At 43.1% G+C, this 21,574-nt stretch overlaps 1 protein-coding gene across 6 annotated transcripts in view; it reads left to right on the top strand.

The window, feature by feature from the left end:
- Positions 1-21,574, top strand: part of LOC126213094 (zinc finger protein 729-like) — a 109,217-nt gene that overhangs the window by 59,225 nt on the left and 28,418 nt on the right. For 5 of the 6 annotated variants that reach the window (XM_049940697.1, XM_049940693.1, XM_049940696.1 and 2 more), the window contains one exon: positions 11,555-11,592. In XM_049940697.1, the coding sequence (XP_049796654.1) occupies positions 11,555-11,592 (38 nt within the window). Of the gene's footprint in view, positions 1-9,108; positions 9,169-11,554; positions 11,593-21,574 lie in introns of those variants that run through there. The other variant, XM_049940698.1, reaches the window with a different exon arrangement.

Genomic DNA, 21,574 nt, shown 5'->3' with positions numbered 1-21,574 from the left:
GTAAATAGGTGTGTCAGGCAGACGAAAGGAAGGTAAGACAGACAGTACTTCATTGAAACAAGCTGCTTTCAAATATGAAGTCCAGTCAAAAGAAGTGTGTCAAAAAACATTGCTTGACATATTTTGCATCACCCAGCAATGAAAACTCTCTCTTCAACATAAACTGGAAAGTGGAGTGACCACTCCTGAAGATGGTTGAGGAAAATATTTGTGTAGGCCACATGTCATATCAAATGATGACATGTCCCTGATTCAAGAACTCAGTTTGAGTTTCTCGAAGTAAGAATAAATCTTCGAAAGAATGTCTGTACCACAATCTCAATCTGTGCAGAAATTAATGATTCTTTATGATCACAGCTTCAGATGAGATACAAATGCACAACATAGAACTTAGTCAGTTGTTATGCAAAAGCAGACTGAGCATACAAACTGTTAAAAAATAACACAGAAATGGCTACAAAGGAACAATATATATGTTACATGCGTGGACGTACAACGCGTGGTACTTTGTCATAAATTGGCACATTCCATGGTATTCTGCCAGAGACAGTTGCCGTCATATAATTTCATGGTTCATGACTTTGGTACTTAACTAACACGGTAAATTTAGGGGATGGATCTGGTGCAAGGTGTGGTTCAGCCAAAATAGTTTCCTGTCTGATTAAATTTGTGATGCTTGAAAAAGGTATGGGACACAAACTAATTATATGGTCTGACCACCATGTTGGGCAGAACGATAACTGGACAATTTTAGCACTTTATTTCTATCTGGTCAACTGCAAGTACTGTGTAGAAATACATAAAAAGTTTTTATGTTAGAGTGATAGTTTCCTGCCTTGTGACCGGAACTTCGCAGTGATTGAGGAAAGAAAGTGTAAAAAGTTATGGCTCCTTTAGAATGGAGCATGTCTTTGCTTAGGCCACTGTAGAACCGTCGAAGTTGACCATACAGGAGATGATGGAAGACAAGGGCATTGGATCTGTTGAACTGGTTCTCAAAATGCCACCTACTTTGAAAATTACTGCTGTGCTCTGGTTGAAGCGATGCAGTGATGATCCTCAAGGCATAAGCAGTTTCATCCATGTGAAAGACATTGTATTGTGAAACATGTTTTTGAACACGAAGTAAAAGAAATTCTGTTGCATTTTGGTTTTTGGTTGCTCTACAATGGGTACTGAAACTTGTAAGGAGAAGAAAGGCAATCTATTGGATGTGACGAAATACGGGGAATCAAAATCCAGGCATTTTATGAAAACATTCAGTGTGCCAGCTGAGTGTAATGTGCCAGCTTTGGGCTCAACTTCATAACAAACTCATGTTCTATTACTTATTTAAGACCAAAGCAATCAGTTTTCTATAAATATTAGTTTGTATCATGATATAATTTTTTTATTTAAAACTTTGAGACTCTAGGCAACCTTATAGTTCTAGTAGAGTGTGATATACAGCAATGCTGTATATCAGTTGCTATACACTGTTTTACCATTTTAATAGTTATGTATTTTCTAAAACCTATCCTTAGTGCAATTTTAAAAAGCACAACCAACGATTTTCAACAGTCTGCATCTGCAAACAATAAATATCTGCTATTACATTTTTATTAACAGTTTTTGTCGATTTCCTAAAAACTTGGAAATATACCATACAGCGTTATTCATGCACATGCTTCATTTTGCTATGATTATGTGCATCTATCAGGTGACACTAATTGAGAATATGATTGATTGGTACCTTCTTCCAGCCACTAGGAAACTTCCATGGGCTCAGAGATGTTTGATATGCTGCTGTTAGAGAAGGAACAAGTTTAGTGTAATATGAGTGGTATTGTACTGCCATCTCATATTGCCTGGGTGCCTTTTCTCTATTGAGTGAGTACACAGTATAAAATCAACAAAAATTGATCATCTCAGAATCTGTCATTATGATGTTTATGCCGGTACTGAATGGAGGAACTCCATTATGATATTCCAAAATGAAATAGATTTGAAAGAGAAAATTGAATATTTGGCCTTGTGTCTGTTATCTTCAGTTTGTATGCCAATAGGGCAACTGATAGTGATTTCAGTCCAGCTACTGACACTGTGTGCTGATTGCTTACTGTGAAAATTCAATCAAGATGTGTAATGTTAATGCTTTGAAATTGGTCCTATGATGTACTGAGTTTCAGGGTAGTGAACAGAGCTGATTTCAGAATGTCTCTCTACAGTCCCTTGCATGGGTCAAGGCCATCTACCACTGAGTATCTACCCTGTTAAAACCACCAGCTGCCTGTCAGTCAAGCAACATCTAAAAGTATGAAGTTAGGCATATATTGTAATAGTTAATGTATACTTAAACAAGTTGTTTAAACCAATTTAAATGCAGTGACAACTAAATAAGGAAATGTAAACACAGTGACAAAGTTAAGTTGAACGGTGTACTGTCAATGTAAGACACAAAAATAGAAATGGCCATCCTTAAAATCATTAAATTGAATTATATAGGATCACATAGCAAGGGTGAACACTTCAGATTGAAGATAATGCAGTTGAATTATGTGAATAATTGTGAATATTTGGCAGATTCCCCAGTTAAATAAGCTAATGTGAAATCGGAACTAAGTCCAGCTGGGTGTAATCATCCCGCTACGGTCGCAGGTTCGAATCCTGCCTCGGGCATGGATGTTTGTGATGTCCTTAGGTTAGTTAGGTTTAACTAGTTCTAAGTTCTAGGGGACTAATGACCTCAGCAGTTGAGTCCCATAGTGCTCAGAGCCATTTGAACCATTTTTTTTGTAATCATCAGTGATGCTGTGTCAGTGTCAATCAAAGTTCAGTACAAAACAGATCTATCAGTTGCGCAAAGTGATAGTTCGTCAGTCACAAAAACATACAACAATTTAATGTAATGAGAAAATGTCTAAATCCTCATGTATTGCTCAAAATCTTATCATCCATACAATTTTAGAGAGCTGAAATGACACAACTGGTTGGCTGCCCAGAGACTTCGGTTCAATTACTGTCAAAACCTATGCAGACTTAACAGTAACAGTTCACCGGCCCAGACTATGTGAGAAACACACATACATTACCAAAGACTATGAGGCACAGCAGAACTGTTTATTTAAAACCTCAAGAAACCATACCATACTAGTCATTTTCAAAACATCTTACAAAACTTAATTAAAATAAGTGATTGAAAGTACATTGTTCTTATTGAAACTAATCAACTTGAAATAAACACCTTCCCATACTGGTCACTTTGGAAGCTTACCAAACATTCTAAGATAAATATTAACATTAAATATCAGTGAAAACATGATAAACAGCCATCATATGCAACTGTTAAAATAAGTCAATACAAGGAAATATTACTATAGAAACGAGTTTGTCATATCAGACGAGATCATGATTTCCCGCTCATTTACATAGTGCTTTAAGGTACTATGTAGCACATACTAAATTCGAAGTACAACCAATTGAACTGGACCCATCTTGATCACACTGCATAATAGTTAATTTGTCAAAAATACCTGAACACAAATTCACTAAGGATGATGGATTTAATTTGATTTTGGCAGAGAAGCTAAGACAGCTTTGGTCTAACCTGGCACCGAAACAGTTTATTGTGCAGTATTGCTCACTGTATATCTAGTAAAGCCAACCAGTGCCCTTAGATAGTGCAAGGAGTCTCTCTACCCATTATTTGTTAGACACAATTTCTTCACTTCTAGTTGCATTGAAAATTCTGTCTCTTTGCTCTCCAATGTCATGCATTGGAAGATTAGGTGTGATGCAGTTTCTTCACTCTCATCACAGATGCTACATTTATGGTCTTCTTCCATTATACCCATTGTATGTAGGTGTTTTTTTAAAAATTCACATGACTGGTCATCAGTCCAAACATGAGTTTAATCTCTTTCCTCTTCAAGCCCAGGGTTACAGAGCATCTTTTAAAGCGCAACTTTGGCATCGTTACCTTACCATGTTTTTGCTTATAGACCTTGGTCTAGTATTCTGTGTGCTTCTTCTAAGCCAGTTCCATAGTTCGTTTGATCATAGCATTGGTGATTATCAGAACAGGTACTGGTCCACTGAATGGAGTCTTTGCCCCCATCTTGGCCAATCTGTCAGCTTCTTTATTGCCACTGATCCCTGAGTGACCAAGGACCCATATTAAGTTTCTGCTATTGAATCCCGTAACTCCACCAAAGCCCTGTGACATTCTGCAATAATAATGTTCTGTGCTGCAGGAGCTCCCAATAATTTCAGGGCTACCTTGCTGTCTGAATAGATGTAGATGCTATGGTCCTTGTAGCACCTTTATATATTCTCCTCCACACATGCTTTGATTGCAGTAATTTCAGCTTGGAATACCAAGGCCAGTTTTCCTAGAGAGATGATGCCCTCGAGTTTTGGCTGAACCCTGTGCACCCCGCCCCCAGCGCCTTGGTCTGATTTTGACCCATCAGTGAACCAGACAGTGTCCTCTGCATGGTGTCAAACTGTTTTCCCACTGCTCCCTGCTTCCAATTATTGTATTGTAAGGCTTGTTGAAGCAGTTGGGAGTTGTTATGTAGTCAGGCGGCATTTCTCAAGCCATTCCTATATATGCCTCACTATTTTAGTGTGTGAGTCTGGATATCCCAATGTGATCCAGTTTTTACCAGTTTTGAGTGTGTATGCACCAGCTGCTGCCTTCATCTTAACCCAAAGGTGTAGTGGAGGCATGTCCAGCATGACTTACATCCCAGTGGTTGGTGTGCTACTAATTCTGCCTGTTGTGGCAAAGCAGGCCAGTTTGTGCACCTTAGCAAGCTCCTTAGCTGCAGCCTGCTGTTGTACATTCTTCCATGACACTACGGCCCCATAGGAGATCCTAAGTTTAACCACTGTTGTGTGTGTCCAGTGCATACATCAGGATCTTAGGCCCCAGTTTTTGCCACAAGGCCTTCTGGTACTCACTAGAGTACAATTTGCCTTGGAGCAGATGCTCTTAATGTGAAGGGTTCATGTTAGTTTCTCATCTAAGATTATTTCTAGATATTTCACTATCCCGTTCACAGATAGTCTCATCGAAAAGCTTTAGATGTGCTTCTTCGTGATTAGTACCACAACAGTTTTGTTAGGATTAACGTTTAGGTCCTATGTAATGTACCAGTCTTGCACAATGTCCAGTGCACCTTGTGCCATATTCCTAACTGTGTCAGCAAATTTGCCGGGTATTACTATGACAAGGTCATCTGCGTATCCGTGGCAAAAGCATTGTCTGTAATTTAGTTCCCCAATGAGTTCGTTCTCCAGTAGATTCCACAATAAAGTGGACAACACTCCTTGTGGACAACCTCTAGTGGTGTTAATTACTATTTTTTCATTCATCATGTGACCTCTACCCTCCTTCCACTAAGCATGGCCCTAGTCCACCTACATATAGTGGTCATTAGGTCATGCACCTCTGTTGACCTAACCATGGAATCAAAGGTTGTGTTACTAAAAGCCCCCTTCACGCCCAGGAAGATGCAGAGGGCTGTTTCTTGAATAGAAAGTGCTTTCTCCACCCTCCCAACAAATAGTTGGAGAGCTGTCTCACTTGATTTACCTGGTTATGTGTGTTAGTTTGAATGTAGAGGAGCCCTAGTTAGCCTCCTCTCCCCAGCATGTACATTAACTCGACTGATTGGTCTCATATCCTTGGCCTTCGTATGATCAATTCTCCCTGGCTTTGGAATAAAGACAACCTTCACTGCCCTCCAGGCATTGGGAATGACTCCCACTGCTAGGCTAACCCTGAATAACATGCAGAGGACTCTTATAAGATTGTCTCCTATTTGTTTTAAGAGAGCTGGAAACATTCCATCTGGACCAGGTGACTTGACCGATTGGAATGTTGCCACCGCCCATTGGATTTTACTGAAATTGACACACTCCTTGGCTGATTCCCAGTCCTCTCTTTGAGTGCCTGAGAACCATTGTCTTTCAGGGGTCGCATTCTGCTCTATGTTATCCACCAGAGCATATTGAGGAAAATGAGTTTTGAGGAGCAGTTCCAGTGTTTCATGTGCTGTCTCTGTATTTTCCCCATTGTCCTTCCTCAATTAACCTCCTGGATTAGTTGGTACTCTGGTGAGGATTTTGTGAAGCCTGGCTTGAGATAAGCACCTTCCCATGCTGGTCACTTTAGAACCTTAAGAAACATTCTGAGATAAATATTACATTAATTATCAGTGAAATCATGATAAATTGCCATCATATGCAACTGTTACAGTAATTAAATACAAGGAAATATTTCTATACAAACAAACGTGTCATATCAGGTGAGATTGTAATTTCCTGTTCATTTACATGGTGCTTTAGGTTACTACGTAGCACTTACCAAGTTTGAATTACAACCAACTGAACTTGACACATCTTGATCACACTGTATAATAGTTAATTTGTCAGAAAAGTATCTAATACACATTTGATAAGGATAAGGGTGTAATGTGAAATATGCTTGCTGTCTTTTGGTGTATGGAATTGTGGAGTACATTTAGCTCTGGTCAAATTAATTGAGTAGTTCTAATCAAATTGTAGATATCCTGGATCCAGTTGAGTTCCAGGCAAATTATGTATTCACTGTACAGTTTGATGTATTGTTTATGCTTGTGGCAGTTTTGGCTTACATGTAGTACTATTTAGCATTATTGTAATCAGTGTTTATAAAATTAATTAATGAAAAACTATACAGGGCTCTATTTAACTCCTGAAGTTGGGCTGTACAGTTTGAAATAGTACTGTTGAATTCAATTTTAGTGTTTTTCTATATAATATTTGTGAATAATTTTTTATAGCAGGAAAGTGACAAATTAGCAGTTGGCTATGCAACGGATTTTTTGAGAGATCAGTCAGCAGAGTTAGAATATTTGATTTGTTGCATCCTTTGTTTATTGCTGTCCCTCACTAATTTTGGACGCATTCATCTTTTGTTTGTCAATGAGTTTATGATTATGTTTAAATGTGTGACAAAAATTCTACTTGCCATCATAGCACTGACCTTGGGAAAGTCCTAAAATTGCTTAAAGATTCAAGTGCAAAAGTTACATGAATGTGAATTTAAATACTGCCTCACAGTTGTCGACCTTTTCTCACAGGAAACTAACCCCAATGGATAGTAGGTTATGGGCATTTCTCTTGACTTAGAAGGAACATAGTTCACCAGAGCAAAATATTAAATGTATAGATTTTCATGTTTCAATGTTAAATGGGAAATGTTCAGTGTCGATCAATCCTGTGCATTTGATGGTAGATTCACATTACTATCTCACGTATAATATTTGAAAGTTTGAATGCATGACAGATTTTCAGTTACCTTCATTATTTGTTCAAATTAATTTCCAGTGGTGCTTACAAAGACTTGATACCATATATTGTAGTTTATAAAATTCATTTGTTTCTTCAAAAAATTGCCTCCAAAATTGAGGTGTGTTACACTCAAATTTAATATAACGAGTCCAGTGTTCCAGTCAAAATTCCCAGTTGCCTTAAAAATGGCCATATATTCAATGCTGCAGGAAATCTATTGCTATCTAGTAACATTGGATTCAATTGGCAGAAGAAATGCACCATCGCAACGAACATGTTACAGAGATTCACAAGCTTTGTTGAGATGTTTCTCTTGGAACACCAGCTGATTGCGTACAAATCATTCTGTCCTTCCTCCTCTCTCTTCAGGGATGACCCGACCTTGGCTTATTGGTTACTGTTGTTTCATGTTTTTGCTATTGACTGTGCACACTTGTTTGTGGTTGTGATATGCCATAGTCCCTAGAAGTACTCCCAATCTTGAAGACATGCAAAACAGCTTGTCTCACATCAAGCGAGTGTTCTGTTTTGCTATACTTCTAGTTCCCTGCAAGTAAGCAATCACTGAGTGAATACCTCAGTCATAGTAGTTACTGGATACCATACCATCCAGGCAAGCTACAAACTTTCGAGCTAAAGGAATACATACGTATATTGTTGTTGTATGATCTTATTTGTTCACTAGATATGTAACCACAGCAGTGTGCAGCTCTTGATGGAGTGACACTTGAATGCATTGCTCTTTTGTGACTGCATGCTAGCAGTACTGACAGCATAACAACACCACTGCAAAATATTTCTGATCACTGCTGTAGCTTAGCAAAACACTCCAAATACTGTTATTTGCATATTTGCAGAGACTCTTTGAGCTGCTTGCTGCAACTTGTTTGCAGTACATATACGATCGCTATGCTTTACTGAGAAGGTACTACAAATATGGAACAATTTTTTTTCCTGATCAATTGCGGGCCAGCGAAGGTTTTACATTTATTTATGCTACTCCTTCTTCTGTACACATTTTTCTTTCCACGCACCTGACGTTCGGTTTCTATCTTGTCTTTTTGGAACTGTTATGCTGTGGAGAATTTACCAACTCAATCCTGTTTCTGTATTTGGTTTGGTTTTAAATATCTTGCTAATTTATACAAGTTTCTTGTAGGTCTTTGTGCACTCTTGTAAGGCATTGAGATTTTTTAATGGTTTTAGTACTGCTACACAGTTTTTCTTCTCAGTATGCTAAGACTCATTAACCTTGTGTGCCAAATTTTGTCTCCAGTTATTTTCCTACATAGTTATCTATACTTCTGCATTGTTTCTGAATTTAAATGTTTGTGGTGGTATTCTGTTTCCTAATATCTTTTCTTTTTCGTAATTTTCACTATCTTCTGTTGATTCTAAAATTAGTAATTGTGATACAGATGTGTATTCTGTGTGATACAGATGTGTATTTTGGCCAAATGACTACCTTGCAAGTTGGAGGTTCTGCAATTTTGGAGAATGAATTTTTACTATAAACATCTTCTGTTAATTGAAATGCAGAGTCCATCTTTTATAGTCTTCCTCTTGTGGTTCCATTTTCCCCACCATTTGGCTACATGACTTCTCATAGATCCTTAAATTTGTTTTCCCCTGACCCTCCCACACTTCGTATTTGATAGGGATGTAGCAGGCTTGTACACAAGTTAAAAGAAGATAAGGAAAGGTGGCAGTGTACATGTCCATATGACTTTTGTTTGCATTTTAGGTGGCAAGTATTGGCGAGGCTATTTTATGTTTATGATATTACAGGATGGCTTACCACCTCCGTTCCGCACTGGGATTCCCAAGAGGAGTGTATGAAGATGCTACCCGTCTTGCTTCACTGTAGCTTATCAGAGGAGACGAGTAGTCATGCTTTTCCTACTGTTTTTCTTTCTTTCTGTTCTGTGGTTTCTCTACATTGTCAGCATTGCTAAATTATCTACAAAAGTTGAACAAACAATTTTGACATTATCAATTTTCTAACCAAGTAGTATTCAACTTCTGGTAGTAGATTCTGACAACTGCTCCATCTGTTCAATATTCACTTTTCTAGTATAGTCTGAAAGAAGAATGGAGTTAGTACATTGCCTTTGCTAAAGTCTGTTCTTATCTCAAATGAGGCTGTAGTTCTTTTAAGAAGACCCGTGTTGTCTTCTGTATTTCAGATTCTTTAACAATTTTGAAATAAAGCAGTCTTGCTTGATAGTCATAAGCCTTCTAAAATGTTACAGATGTATTCCAATAGTATTTTGCTCCTTTAGTCCTCTATCAATTTGGCCTTCACAGGACCATCCTGTCCTAAGCCATCTCTGATATATCTTGTATTTTAGAATTCTGCTGTTGTCTCCTTGAACTTTTCATGGAATTTCATTGAATCTTATGTGAACATGGTTATCAGTTATTCTAGGCCAGGAATCTTACTTTTATTATTCAGTGGTAATGGTCAATTTCAACAGATATCTATGCCTGACTCTGGAATTCATCATCTTTTTGGAATTGTGCTTTGTTACTGGCACACAAGCTGTCTGATATTCTCAAATCATATTATTGATGTCCTCGTATCTTTTTAGTGGTGTATGCTAAATGTCTTTTTCTTTGCAGTTTTCCTTTTTTCTTACATCTAGTCAGGCAGACATTCATAAATGAAAACATTTTCTACCAGGGCTGATATGGAATGTACTTATTCAGAATTAATTTGGCAGTTGTGCAATTCTCATGTGGTAGCTCAGTGTGATGTCTGAATCCTTTATAATTCCTTTTGAGGTAATTCTTTTGAGGTAATACTTTTGTGTTAACCATGTTTACAAATTCCATTTTCTTTACAAGATGGGAGTCTTTGTAATCTGTATGCCTAGAAATTGGTAGTACTTCATGTACTAATTTCTATCAAAGTCATGTCATACTGCACATCTTAATATCAACTCCCCAAGCACTAGGCATGACATTTAATAACACTGACTTAGTTCATAGTAAGCTGTCACTTGAGAATGGCATAACAGTCAAAATTCCAGTTGTGAATAAATTCATTTAATAGCAGTTTGGGCAGATAATGTTCTCATCTCCATTCTGTGCCAGTCTGAGGATAAAAGTTTAATAAAATCTGTATGTTTTCCTCTGGAACTTCATCAGATGCTTCTCAACATTGTTCTGAGGACTGTTTTATCTTCTGCATTGTTATCCTGATCTATTGGTGCATGTGCATTAATTATTGTGTACCTCTCACCCAAATATTGAATTATTACAGGGAGAGAGACTTCTGGAGGTAATGAAAAATTTGGATTTTGGATTGTTTGGGGGAAGAGGCAAAACAGTGAGGTCATTGGTCTAATCGGGTTAGGAAAGGATGGGGAAGGAAGTCGGCCATGCCCTTTCAAAGGAACCATCCCGGCATTTGCCTGGAGTGATTTAGGGAAATAATGGAAAACCTAAATCCGGATGGTCGGGTGTGGGATTGAACCATTGTCCTCCCAAAAAATTTGCTACCGTTTGCAACATAATTGCCATTTATGAATGCAGAGCCTGGTTCTGTAGTAGTTTCGCGAATTTCTTCCCTGTGTTCTCTGTGAAGAATCTACAGTTCTCTGATTGTGGTATTTCTTCATCTGTGAATGTGATATTTTGTAATGCCAATTTTAACTTGTCCATTTACAATGTGTGAAACTATTTGGAGGTTGCCAATATTTATTAATGTTTGTATATTTAATGGTCCAACCCTGTATGTAGTTCTGGGTGTGAACTTAAGGTTGGGTTTAGGAGTCACTCCTCACCTCTGCAAGTTGGTCTGGGCTGCCCAGAGCACAAAGGTCCAAATGTGTCACTTACGATGATGGATTCATCTGTCATTGCATGGCAGTTTTCATAACGGAAAAAAAGTGAAAGAAAATTTTACACAAAGTGTAAATGCATAACAGATTAAAGATGTTATTGGTCACTTTCCTTTGTGAAGTGTCTAGTAGGAAGTATGGCTACAACCAAATTACTGGCTTGCGTAGTTATTTACAGTACTGAAGACAGTGAGAAAATGGAGAATGAATTCTTACTAACATTCTGTTCCATTAACTGCAACAGTTTATCATGTCCTCTTTAATGATATTTTCAAGCCTAACTTACAGCATTTTGTGGACCAATCACATGTTGGTGGACGTTAATAGAATTCTATGTATTTACTGTCCCATCAGTTGTAAATCACTGGCCATTTCTTCAAATATTTCAGGTGGAAACCTCAACAAGATGTGCATCTGATAGTGCAAGGTAAGTTTTCATAATTCACTGCAGAACTTTTTCAGAAATATAAATTTTTGTTTATTAATTGTGAGAGTACTTAAGTTATAAAATGCTCTACTGTAATGATTCATTAATACTATTCTTTGCAACAACCATTATGTGACTATTCCTAGATAAATAGAGCAAATGTCTGATATCCATACAGGAAAATAAAAGTGCAGGTGGCATATCAGCAGCTGTATTTTGTTTAATGCAGAATGTCACATTAAATCACTTAAATTCAACAGATTTATCTTGATGGGCACAAGCTAATATCATACTGCAGTAGAACAAGTTAGAAGAAAGGGTGAATGGCTATATATCCAAAAATTGGAGCTGATTCCCAGCCTTTCAGATTAATGAATATAGTGTTGAACACCTCTCTCAATTCGGTGCCACAGCGGTGCTCAGGAAACGCACAAGCTTGTAGTGGTTTACAGGCCACCATCAAGAAGAAATATAAGTAGCTGGTGCCACTTTCGGTAAGGCTGTGAAGACTTAACTGGTGAATCCTCATTCTCTTTGTTTCTCCTTCATCCTGGTGTGTTCCTGAAGGCTGTCCCATTCGTTAGACACATTACAGGTGACAAGGTAATGCATAATTGGCAGCTCCAGGTCAACGGGTAGGGTTCTCATGTACCTTTTGATACAGGTCAGGCCCAGAAGGGTGAGTGCCTGAGCTGTTACCTTCCCAAATGCCAATTGGTCCCTCTGTCAGGAGTTTGGGGGGTGTGACCTGAGGTGCGAACAATCATTTACGGTGGGTGAATCCCCCTCTGAGGGGGTTCCGAGTTGGAAAAAGCATGCCATTGGAGATGTTGGCAATCATGGGGATTCTTTTGCAATGTATCAATCACCATCTTAGCGTGTGTCTACTAAACATAAACATAAACAGAATGAGGCTATAGATTTGAAGGCCCTCCCAAATGCACCTTGGTTCCTCATGGTATCACATACTGAAGAGGGTCATTTCTTTGCTACAGTTAATGCATGCCTTATTCTGGAATGTGTTGCAGTTGGAGACTGTGAAATTTTTCTCATTTAGGAAAAAGATGGATGCAAACTTAATGCCCACATGCACTCAAAAATGGTTCAAATGTCTCTGAGCACTATGGGACTTAACATCTATGGTCATCAGTCCCCTAGAACTTAGAACTACTTGAACCTAACTAACCTAAGGGCAGCACACAACACCCAGTCATCACGAGGCAGAGAAAATCCCTGACGCCGCCGGGAATCGAACCCGGGCGCGGGAAGCGAGAACGCTACTGCACGACCATGAGCTGCAAACCCACATGCACTCATTTTCTATCATTTGCTCGAGTAGTTTTTGCCTCAAAGATTAAGGGAGGCTGTGAAGTAATCACAGTCCAACCATACATTCCAAACCAGATGCGTTCGTACAAGTGTCAACATTATAATAAAACGTGTATCCAGTCAAAACATGGCCAACTGTGTTACTTTTGGCAGAGATGCTCACAAGGGCAGCTGTTCGCCTCCTCTGTGCTGTATCAATTGTAATCCCGTGAATGTCCCAAGTGTCTTAATGAGCAAGCATCCAGGAGATCTGATTGAAGGCCACCAAACCCCACCCTGTCACTTGCAATTGTTAGTTAGTCAAAATCCGTGCATTTTACCATCTGGCATTTACAGTACCATTTTTGCTATGCCGTCCGTAACGGAGGATATGCCCACCAAGACTTCCAACTTCAAGTCAGTGTTGCAGTAGTGAAATCACACAGGTCACAATAGCATCCCTGTTTCCTACTACAGCTACGCAACAAGGAATCAGATCTTTACATTTGGTGGCGAAATCACGTGCTACACAACTGTCAGGCTGAAAGGACAAAAGCAATACTCCTGCAAAGACTTTCTACAGCTGAAAACATACTCTTCATCTGTCAACTAGAAAGTTCTAAGAACTATAACAAAAACAAATGGTCTTCTCCTTCCCTGACTTGGAGATCCACTTCAGTGGTGTTGGCATATGTACCCTTACCTGGCTGACCTCCATTTTGCTGGTGCCCACTGCCTACCGATTTTCTGCCGTGGAATTCAGACTGACCCAGGGAGAGTGCCAATATGTTTGTTGATCTCATGGAACAGGATTCTCCAGCCTCTTCCCCCTGTAACAGTGGATTTTTGAAGGCTGGCACTCAGCAGCCACCAAGGTGACTAATCTTCATTTGTTCCCTCTTCCCCAATCCCCATTATGACTTCTCCAATGGAAAATTCATGGCATTAGATCCCAGGAGGGCTTAAAGCTGCTCTTGGAATTGCAGTGTCCGCTTGTTTTCTGCTTCCAAGGAAAAAAATTATCCTCACAACCCATTTGACCTTTCATGTTTCTTTCTGGTCCTCTGTGATCTTTACCTCCAAGGACAGCATTCCACCTCATGTGGGAGCCATGCTGGCCATCCATCTCATTTAACATGCGACTGCTAGCTGTTGCAGTCAGCTTTGCCCTTCCTCATTTCACCTTTTCTCTTTGCAACATCTACACCTCTCCATCATTTGCTGTTACCAAGCCGGGCTTACTCTAGCTCATTGGTCAGCTCCCTCACTCCTGCTTGGCAACTTCATTGCCCACCATCTGCTTTGGGGCTCTTAGAGAACCTGTCCAAGAGGTTCCCTCTTAGCTGACCTTCTGAATCATCTCTTACCACTAGAGCACCCACGTTCCTTTCAGATTCCATGCACATTTCTTACCATTTGGACTTCTCGTTCTGCACTGTCCAGCTCGCCTGTCATCTTTGGAATGTGTGTTCTTATAGGACAACTATCCAAGGATTTCCACCCAATAATCCCCAAACAGCTTTTAGAGTTTAGCCAAGAGACAAAATCCAATAATAAGTTAACTTGGCAATACAACTTAAGATCATTTACAAAAACCTTTAAGAATGATGACAGTTGGCACCATAAAATCGGAAAACATTAAGAGCAGCAATAAACTAAAAAACATTAATAATAATGGCAACTTGGCACCATAAAATAAGAGAAATTTATTCTGCAAGAACAAATTACAATGGTGCTTTAAAAGATTTTACACCACAGACCAAGATCCAATAGTAAGTTAACTTGGCATTACAATTTAAAATCATTTATATAAAAGAACTTTGAGAAAGATAATGGCACTTGGCACCATAAAATAAAAGAAGCGCAACACACAACCAATAAATATAATAACAAAATAATAATTTGATACAACCAAAGGGCAAGGGCAACTCCCAACACAATCACAGATGGCCGAGCTCTCACACTTCAGAGCCTTCCCACTAGAAACGGTCCCCGAAATAAATGCTGAGAGCTCCCCGACATGCCTCCCACAACTGCCCATCACTTACGCACCTTGGTTATGTTCTGTAACACACGATAGATACCATCAACACAAGATAAAATTCAAAAATCAAATAACAATATAACATCCTGACAGCACATGATAACCACAGCGCCGTTAGCTCAGGCGCTCTTAACAGGTGCCAGAAGCCAACACACACAAATCTTCATAAACAAAACAATAAAAGCCAAGCGCACATGAATAGTCAATACATGAACGCAACTCCGGGCAGGTAACAGGATCCACCTACATGAATTCCTTCAAAAAGGAACATACAGGCACCACCAAAGGCTACGCTGAGCAGACCGGGTGGGTAACGACCCACTCAGCGGTATAAACAAAAGATACTCCAGTTGAGCAAATAAATTAGTACCAATGAATATAGTAATGTGCCACACACACACACACACAGCATAAACTTCCAATAACGCCGTCCCACATCAGAATGAAGTTCAGAAACCGCAGCTGGAGCTTCCAGCGGAAAATCTGACGAGCCTACCGAGCTCACACCCTAACCTGACAGATGACTCCAAAATTTAGCAACTAGTTGTCTCCGGGTCAGAATATCACAGGACCCCACCAGATCTCCACATCGGACAGGCAGGCAGAACAAGTACACCGACCCAATTCATCACCACCGCATGGCCAGCACAGCGGCGAGTTGATCCACCCCAGACCACTCTGCTCATATTGCGAGGTACAACCACCTTAGCGCTAGTCACCAGCAGATCAGGCAGAGCGAACTTCACGTTCCGTGCAATAACCAGAAACCGACTACCCTCTCACTTTCCGCCAGCCACCACGAACACACGCCAGCGACATAATAGCAAATCACCACCGGAGCGCCACCCCCACTAGAACAGCGAACTATAATCGATTATAGCGCGCGCTCTAAACAAGATCACAGGATAGTGGCGCGCGCCGTATCAACCTGGAATGACCCATTCCCTCTGACACATACTCAAGTGATCACTTCCTGTGTGCTATCCATGCGCCGACTCCTACCCCACCTGAGTGCAAATCCAATTGGCAAATTTGTACATCTACATTATACTCCGCAAGCTACCCAACAGTGTGTGGCGGTGGGCACTTTACGTGCCACTGTCATTACCTCCCTTTCCTGTTCCAGTCGCGTATGGTTTGCAGGAAGTACTGCCGGAAAGCCTCCGTGCGCACTCGAATCTCTCTAATTTTACATTCGTGATCTCCTCGGGAGGTATAAGTAGGGGGAAGCAATAATATATTCGATAGCTCATCCAGAAACGCACCCTCTCGAAACCTGGACAGCAAGCTACACCGTGATGCAGAGCGCCTCTCTTGCAGAGTCTGCCACTTGATTTTGCTAAACATCTCCGTAACGCTATCACGCTTACCATATAACCCTGTGACGAAACGCGCCACTCTTCTTTGGATGTTCTCTATCTCCTCTGTCAACCTGACCTGGTACGGATCCCACACTGATGAGCAATACTCGAGTATAGGTCGAACGAGTGTTTTGTAAGCCACCTCCTTTGTAGATCGACTACATTTTCTAAGGACTCTCCCAATGAATCTCAACCTGGCACCCGCCTTACCAACAATTAATTTTATATGATCATTCCACTTCAAATCGTTCCGTACCCCCTGCGGGTCCGGGGTAAGAATAGGCCCGAGGTATTCCTGCCTGTCGTAAGAGGCGACTAAAAGGAGTCCCTCCCCCTCAAGGGGGTAGTTAGCGCCTGCGTCCGGAGACGGACAGTTCCACGACCTCTATTTGCGGTCATTTTGCTTTTTCACTTCTCGTTTCTTCCTTTCTTTGGTTGGTTCCTTTCTTTGCTCTTCTCCACCTCACTGTCTTCCTTACTCTTTCCGCTGCATAATCTCCTTGCCTTCTCATTGCCTTCTTCTCATTGCCTTCTTCTCCTTGCCTTCTCATTGCCTTCTTCTCCTTGCCTTCTCCTTGCCTTCTCATTGCCTTCTTCTCCTTGCCTTCTCATTGCCTTCTCATTGCCTTCTTCTCCTTGCCTTCTCTGGTCTCCGCCTCGGCGTTTGAGACACTGTCCTCTCTCTCTCTCTCTCTCTCTCTCTCCTTTTTCCTCTTCTTCCTTCCTCCCTGTGCGCACCTGAAGGCCGACCCACGCGTTCGCACGCGTAGCCGGTGACGGGGTAACGCGTAATTCCCCGCCCTGGGTAGACATGTAAGGCACGCGCGTACCCCCTGGTAAAGGCCAGGCCCGGGGAGGGGTGATTGCCTGAGCTGATACCTTCTGACCATGCCGATTGGTCCCTCCGTCTGTTTCTCGGGAGGTGTGACCTGAGGTGTAAACATTCACCTAAGGCGGGAGTGCCCTCTGAGAGGGTCCCCACAAGGAAGGAGCGCGCCATCGGAGACACTGGCAATCATGGGGGATTTCTCCGCAATGGATTTCACTCCATCTCTCTCGACTTCTGCCCAAAAACGGAAACGTGACCAGCTACCAGTGACAAAAGTACTACCGCCTGCCCCACAGTTCCTCGTCGTTTCTCGATCTGAGGACGGAAAGGATTTTTCCTCTGTCAACCCTTTCGTTATCCAGAAGGGCGTCGATGCCATAGCCGGATCTGTCAAATCCTGTACCAGGTTGCGTAACGGTACCTTATTACTCGAAACTGAGAGCGCCTTTCAGGCACAAAAACTGCTTCGGGCCACACTCCTGTACACATTCCCTGTCCGGGTGGAGGCTCACCGAACTTTGAATTCGTCTCGTGGTGTGGTCTACACTAGATCCCTCGACGGTTTGACTGACGAGGAGATTCAATCTTTCCTCGCTGAGCAGGGCGTGACGGCTGTCCATAGGGTCATGAAAAAGGTCAACAATGACCTTTTACCGACCCGGACACTTTTTTTGACCTTCGATAGTGTTCAGCTGCCATCGCGCATCAAAGCGGGCTACGAGGTTATTTCTGTTCGCCCCTATGTCCCGACACCTACGCGCTGCTACCAGTGTCAGCGTTTCAATCACACTCGCCAATCTTGTTCCAATGCGGCTAAATGTGTCACTTGTGGCAGGGATGCCCATGAGGGTGACTGTCCACTTCCGTCTCCTCGTTGTGTGAACTGTCAGGGTGACCATGCTGCATCCTCCCGTGACTGTCCTGTCTATAAGGAAGAACGCTGTATCCAGGAAATTCGGGTCAAAGAGAAAGTGTCCACCTCGGCTGCTCGCAAGCTATTGGCTAGTAGGAAGCCCACGCTGCTCCCAGCGGGGAAATACAGTACTGTCCTCGCCTCTCCTCGGACTACCAGGGAGGTGGCAACCCAGACCTGCGATCTGACCTTCAGCACCACGGTCGTCCGTCCGGCCAGTGCTAAGATCGCGCGGTCGACGTCTCCTCTTCGTCCCATCACCCCACAGACACCAGCCCCTTCATCAGCTTCTGCTAAGACGAAGACCCAGAAGTCAGATGCACGGGCCTTCAAGAAGGAACCGTCCCGTGCAGACTTCCTACGTACCTCGACCTCCCAGCCTTCGTCCGGTACTTCCACCAAACGACCATCCAAGAAGGCTAATAGGAAGCACAGTTCTCCTTCTCCGCCACGGCGCATTTCTTCTCCTGCGCCACCCAGCGGTTGCCGCCCCAGGCCGTCATCCCTTTCGCCTGGCCGCACCGCTGGTAGCCGAACATCTGGCCGTTCACCGGCGGAGGAAGCTCCCCCTCCCGGCCATCTTCCCAAGATGGCCGATGAACCTATAGACCCAATGGACGATGACTGTCCGCCTACTGATAGCGGCGGCAGTGCTCGCTCGAAGCCAGGCCCTCAGCGGCCTTCGAGGTGACCCCTTCTTTCATCTCCCTTTTTTCTTACGATGGCACTTATTCACTGGAATATTCGCAGCATTCGCTCCAACCGAGAGGACTTGAAGTTGCTGCTTCGCTTGCACCGTCCGCTCGTCGTAGCCCTCCAGGAAACGAAGCTACGCCCATGCGATCAAATTGCCTTGGCACACTACACCTCTGTGCGTTTTGACCTACCCCCTGTGGTAGGTATCCCAGCTCATGGAGGGGTTATGTTGCTGGTCCGGGATGATATTTACTACGATCCCATCACGTTGCACACCGGCCTGCAGGCAGTTGCCACCCGCATTACTCTCCCCACTTTTACATTTTCCATTTGTACCGTTTACACTCCATCGTCGTCTGCCGTTACCAGGGCAGACATGATGCAACTTACTGCTCAGCTACCTGCACCATTTTTGTTAACTGGAGACTTCAATGCCCACCATCCCCTTTGGGGCTCTCCAGCATCCTGCCCGAGGGGCTCCCTGTTAGCAGACCTTTTCAACCAGCTCAATCTCGTCTGCCTCAATACTGGCGCCCCTACTTTTCTTTCGGATACATCTCACACCTATTCCCATTTAGATCTCTCTATATGTACTCCCCAACTTGCACGCCGGTTCGAGTGGTATGCTCTTTCTGATACATATTCGAGCGACCACTTCCCGTGTGTTATCCATCTCCTGCAGCATACCCCCTCTCCGTGCTCATCTAGTTGGAACATCTCCAAAGCAGACTGGGGGCTCTTCTCTTCAAGGGCGACCTTTCAGGATCAAACATTCCCAAGCTGCGATAGTCAGGTCGCACACCTCACGGAAGTCATTCTCTCTGCTGCTGAATATTCCATCCCTCACCCTACTTCTTCTCCACGTCGCGTACCGGTCCCCTGGTGGACCGCAGCATGTAGAGACGCTCTACGTGCTCGTCGACGTGCTTTACGCGCCTTTAAACGCCACCCTACAGTGGCGAATTGTGTCAATTATAAACGATTACGTGCACAGTGTCGTCGTATTATTAAAGAAAGCAAGAAAGCCAGCTGGGCTGTTTTCACAAGCACCTTCAACAGTTTTACTCCTTCTTCTGTTGTCTGGGGTAGCCTGCGCCGGCTATCTGGCACTAAGGTCCACTCACCAGTTTCTGGCTTGACGGTCGCGAATGACGTCCTTGTGGCCCCTGAGGCTGTCTCCAATGCCTTCGGCCGCTTTTTCGCAGAGGTTTCGAGCTCCGCTCATTACCACCCTGCCTTCCTCCCCCGCAAACAGGCAGAGGAGGCTAGGCCACCTAACTTCCGCTCCTCGACTCGTGAAAGTTATAATGCCCCATTCACCATGCGGGAACTCGAAACCGCACTTGGCCGATCACGGTCCTCCGCTCCAGGGCCTGATTCTATTCATATTCAGATGCTGAAGAACCTTTCTCCTGCGGGTAAAGGTATTCTTCTTCGTACTTACAATCGCATCTGGATTGAGGGACATGTTCCCGCATGCTGGCGCGACTCTATTGTTGTCCCGATTCCTAAGCCGGGGAAGGACAAGCACTTGCCTTCCAGTTATCGACCCATCTCGCTTACCAGCTGTGTCTGTAAAGTGATGGAGCGAATGGTTAACTCTCGATTGGTTTGGCTGCTCGAGTCTCTACGCCTACTTACCAATGTACAATGTGGATTTCGTAGGCGCCGGTCTGCTGTTGACCATCTGGTTACCTTGTCGACCTTCATTATGAATAACTTCCTGCGGAAGCGCCCGACCGCGGCTGTGTTCTTTGATTTGGAGAAGGCTTACGACACCTGTTGGAGGGCGGGCATTCTCCGCACCATGCATACATGGGGTCTTCGCGGTCGCCTCCCTCTTTTTATTCGTTCCTTTTTAATGGATCGACAGTTCAGGGTACGTGTGGGTTCTGTCCTGTCAGACACCTTTCGCCAGGAGAATGGGGTACCACAGGGCTCAGTTTTGAGCGTCGCTCTCTTCGCCATAGCGATCAATCCAATAATGGATTGCCTCCCAGCTGATGTATCAGGCTCCCTTTTCGTGGACGATTTTACCATCTATTGCAGCGCGCAGCGTACATGTTTCCTGGAGCGCTGTCTTCAGCGTTCTCTTGACCGTCTTTACTCGTGGAGTGTCGCCAATGGCTTCCGTTTTTCTGCCGAGAAGACGGTCTGTATTAACTTCTGGCGCTACAAAGAATTTCTCCCACTGTCTTTACGACTTGGTCCCGTTGCTCTCCCATTCGTGGAGACAACAAAATTTTTAGGTCTTACATTTGACAGGAAACTTAGTTGGTCTCCACATGTGTCTTATTTGGCTGCCCGTTGTACCCGTTCTCTCAATGTCCTCCGTGTTCTCAGTGGTATGTCGTGGGGAGCGGATCGAACCGTCCTCCTTCGCCTATATCGGTCGATCGTCCGCTCCAAGCTGGATTATGGGAGCTTCGTATACTCCTCTGCACGGCCATCCATCTTACGCCGCCTCAACTCCATACAACATCGGGGTTTACGACTTGCGATCGGAGCGTTTTATACTAGTCCCGTCGAGAGTCTTCATGCTGACGCTGGTGAGTTGCCACTCACCTACCGGCGCGATATACTGCTTTGTCGGTATGCCTGTCGGCTACTGGCAATGCCTGACCACCCATCTTATCGTTCCTTTTTTGATGACTCTCTCGACAGTCAATACGGGTTGTATGTCTCCGCCCTGCTACCCCCTGGAGTTCGCTTTCGTCGCCTCCTTCAACACCTTCATTTTTCACTCCCTGCCACCTTTCGAGTGGGCGAGAGCCACACGCCACCTTGGCTCCAGGCTCAGGTTCGCGTCCACCTTGACCTCTGCTCACTCC

This window comes from Schistocerca nitens, chromosome 11 (genome assembly GCF_023898315.1).
Source record: "Schistocerca nitens isolate TAMUIC-IGC-003100 chromosome 11, iqSchNite1.1, whole genome shotgun sequence".
In the NCBI taxonomy this organism is placed as follows: domain Eukaryota; kingdom Metazoa; phylum Arthropoda; class Insecta; order Orthoptera; family Acrididae; genus Schistocerca; species Schistocerca nitens.
This window is presented reverse-complemented; position numbering and strand designations above follow the sequence as displayed.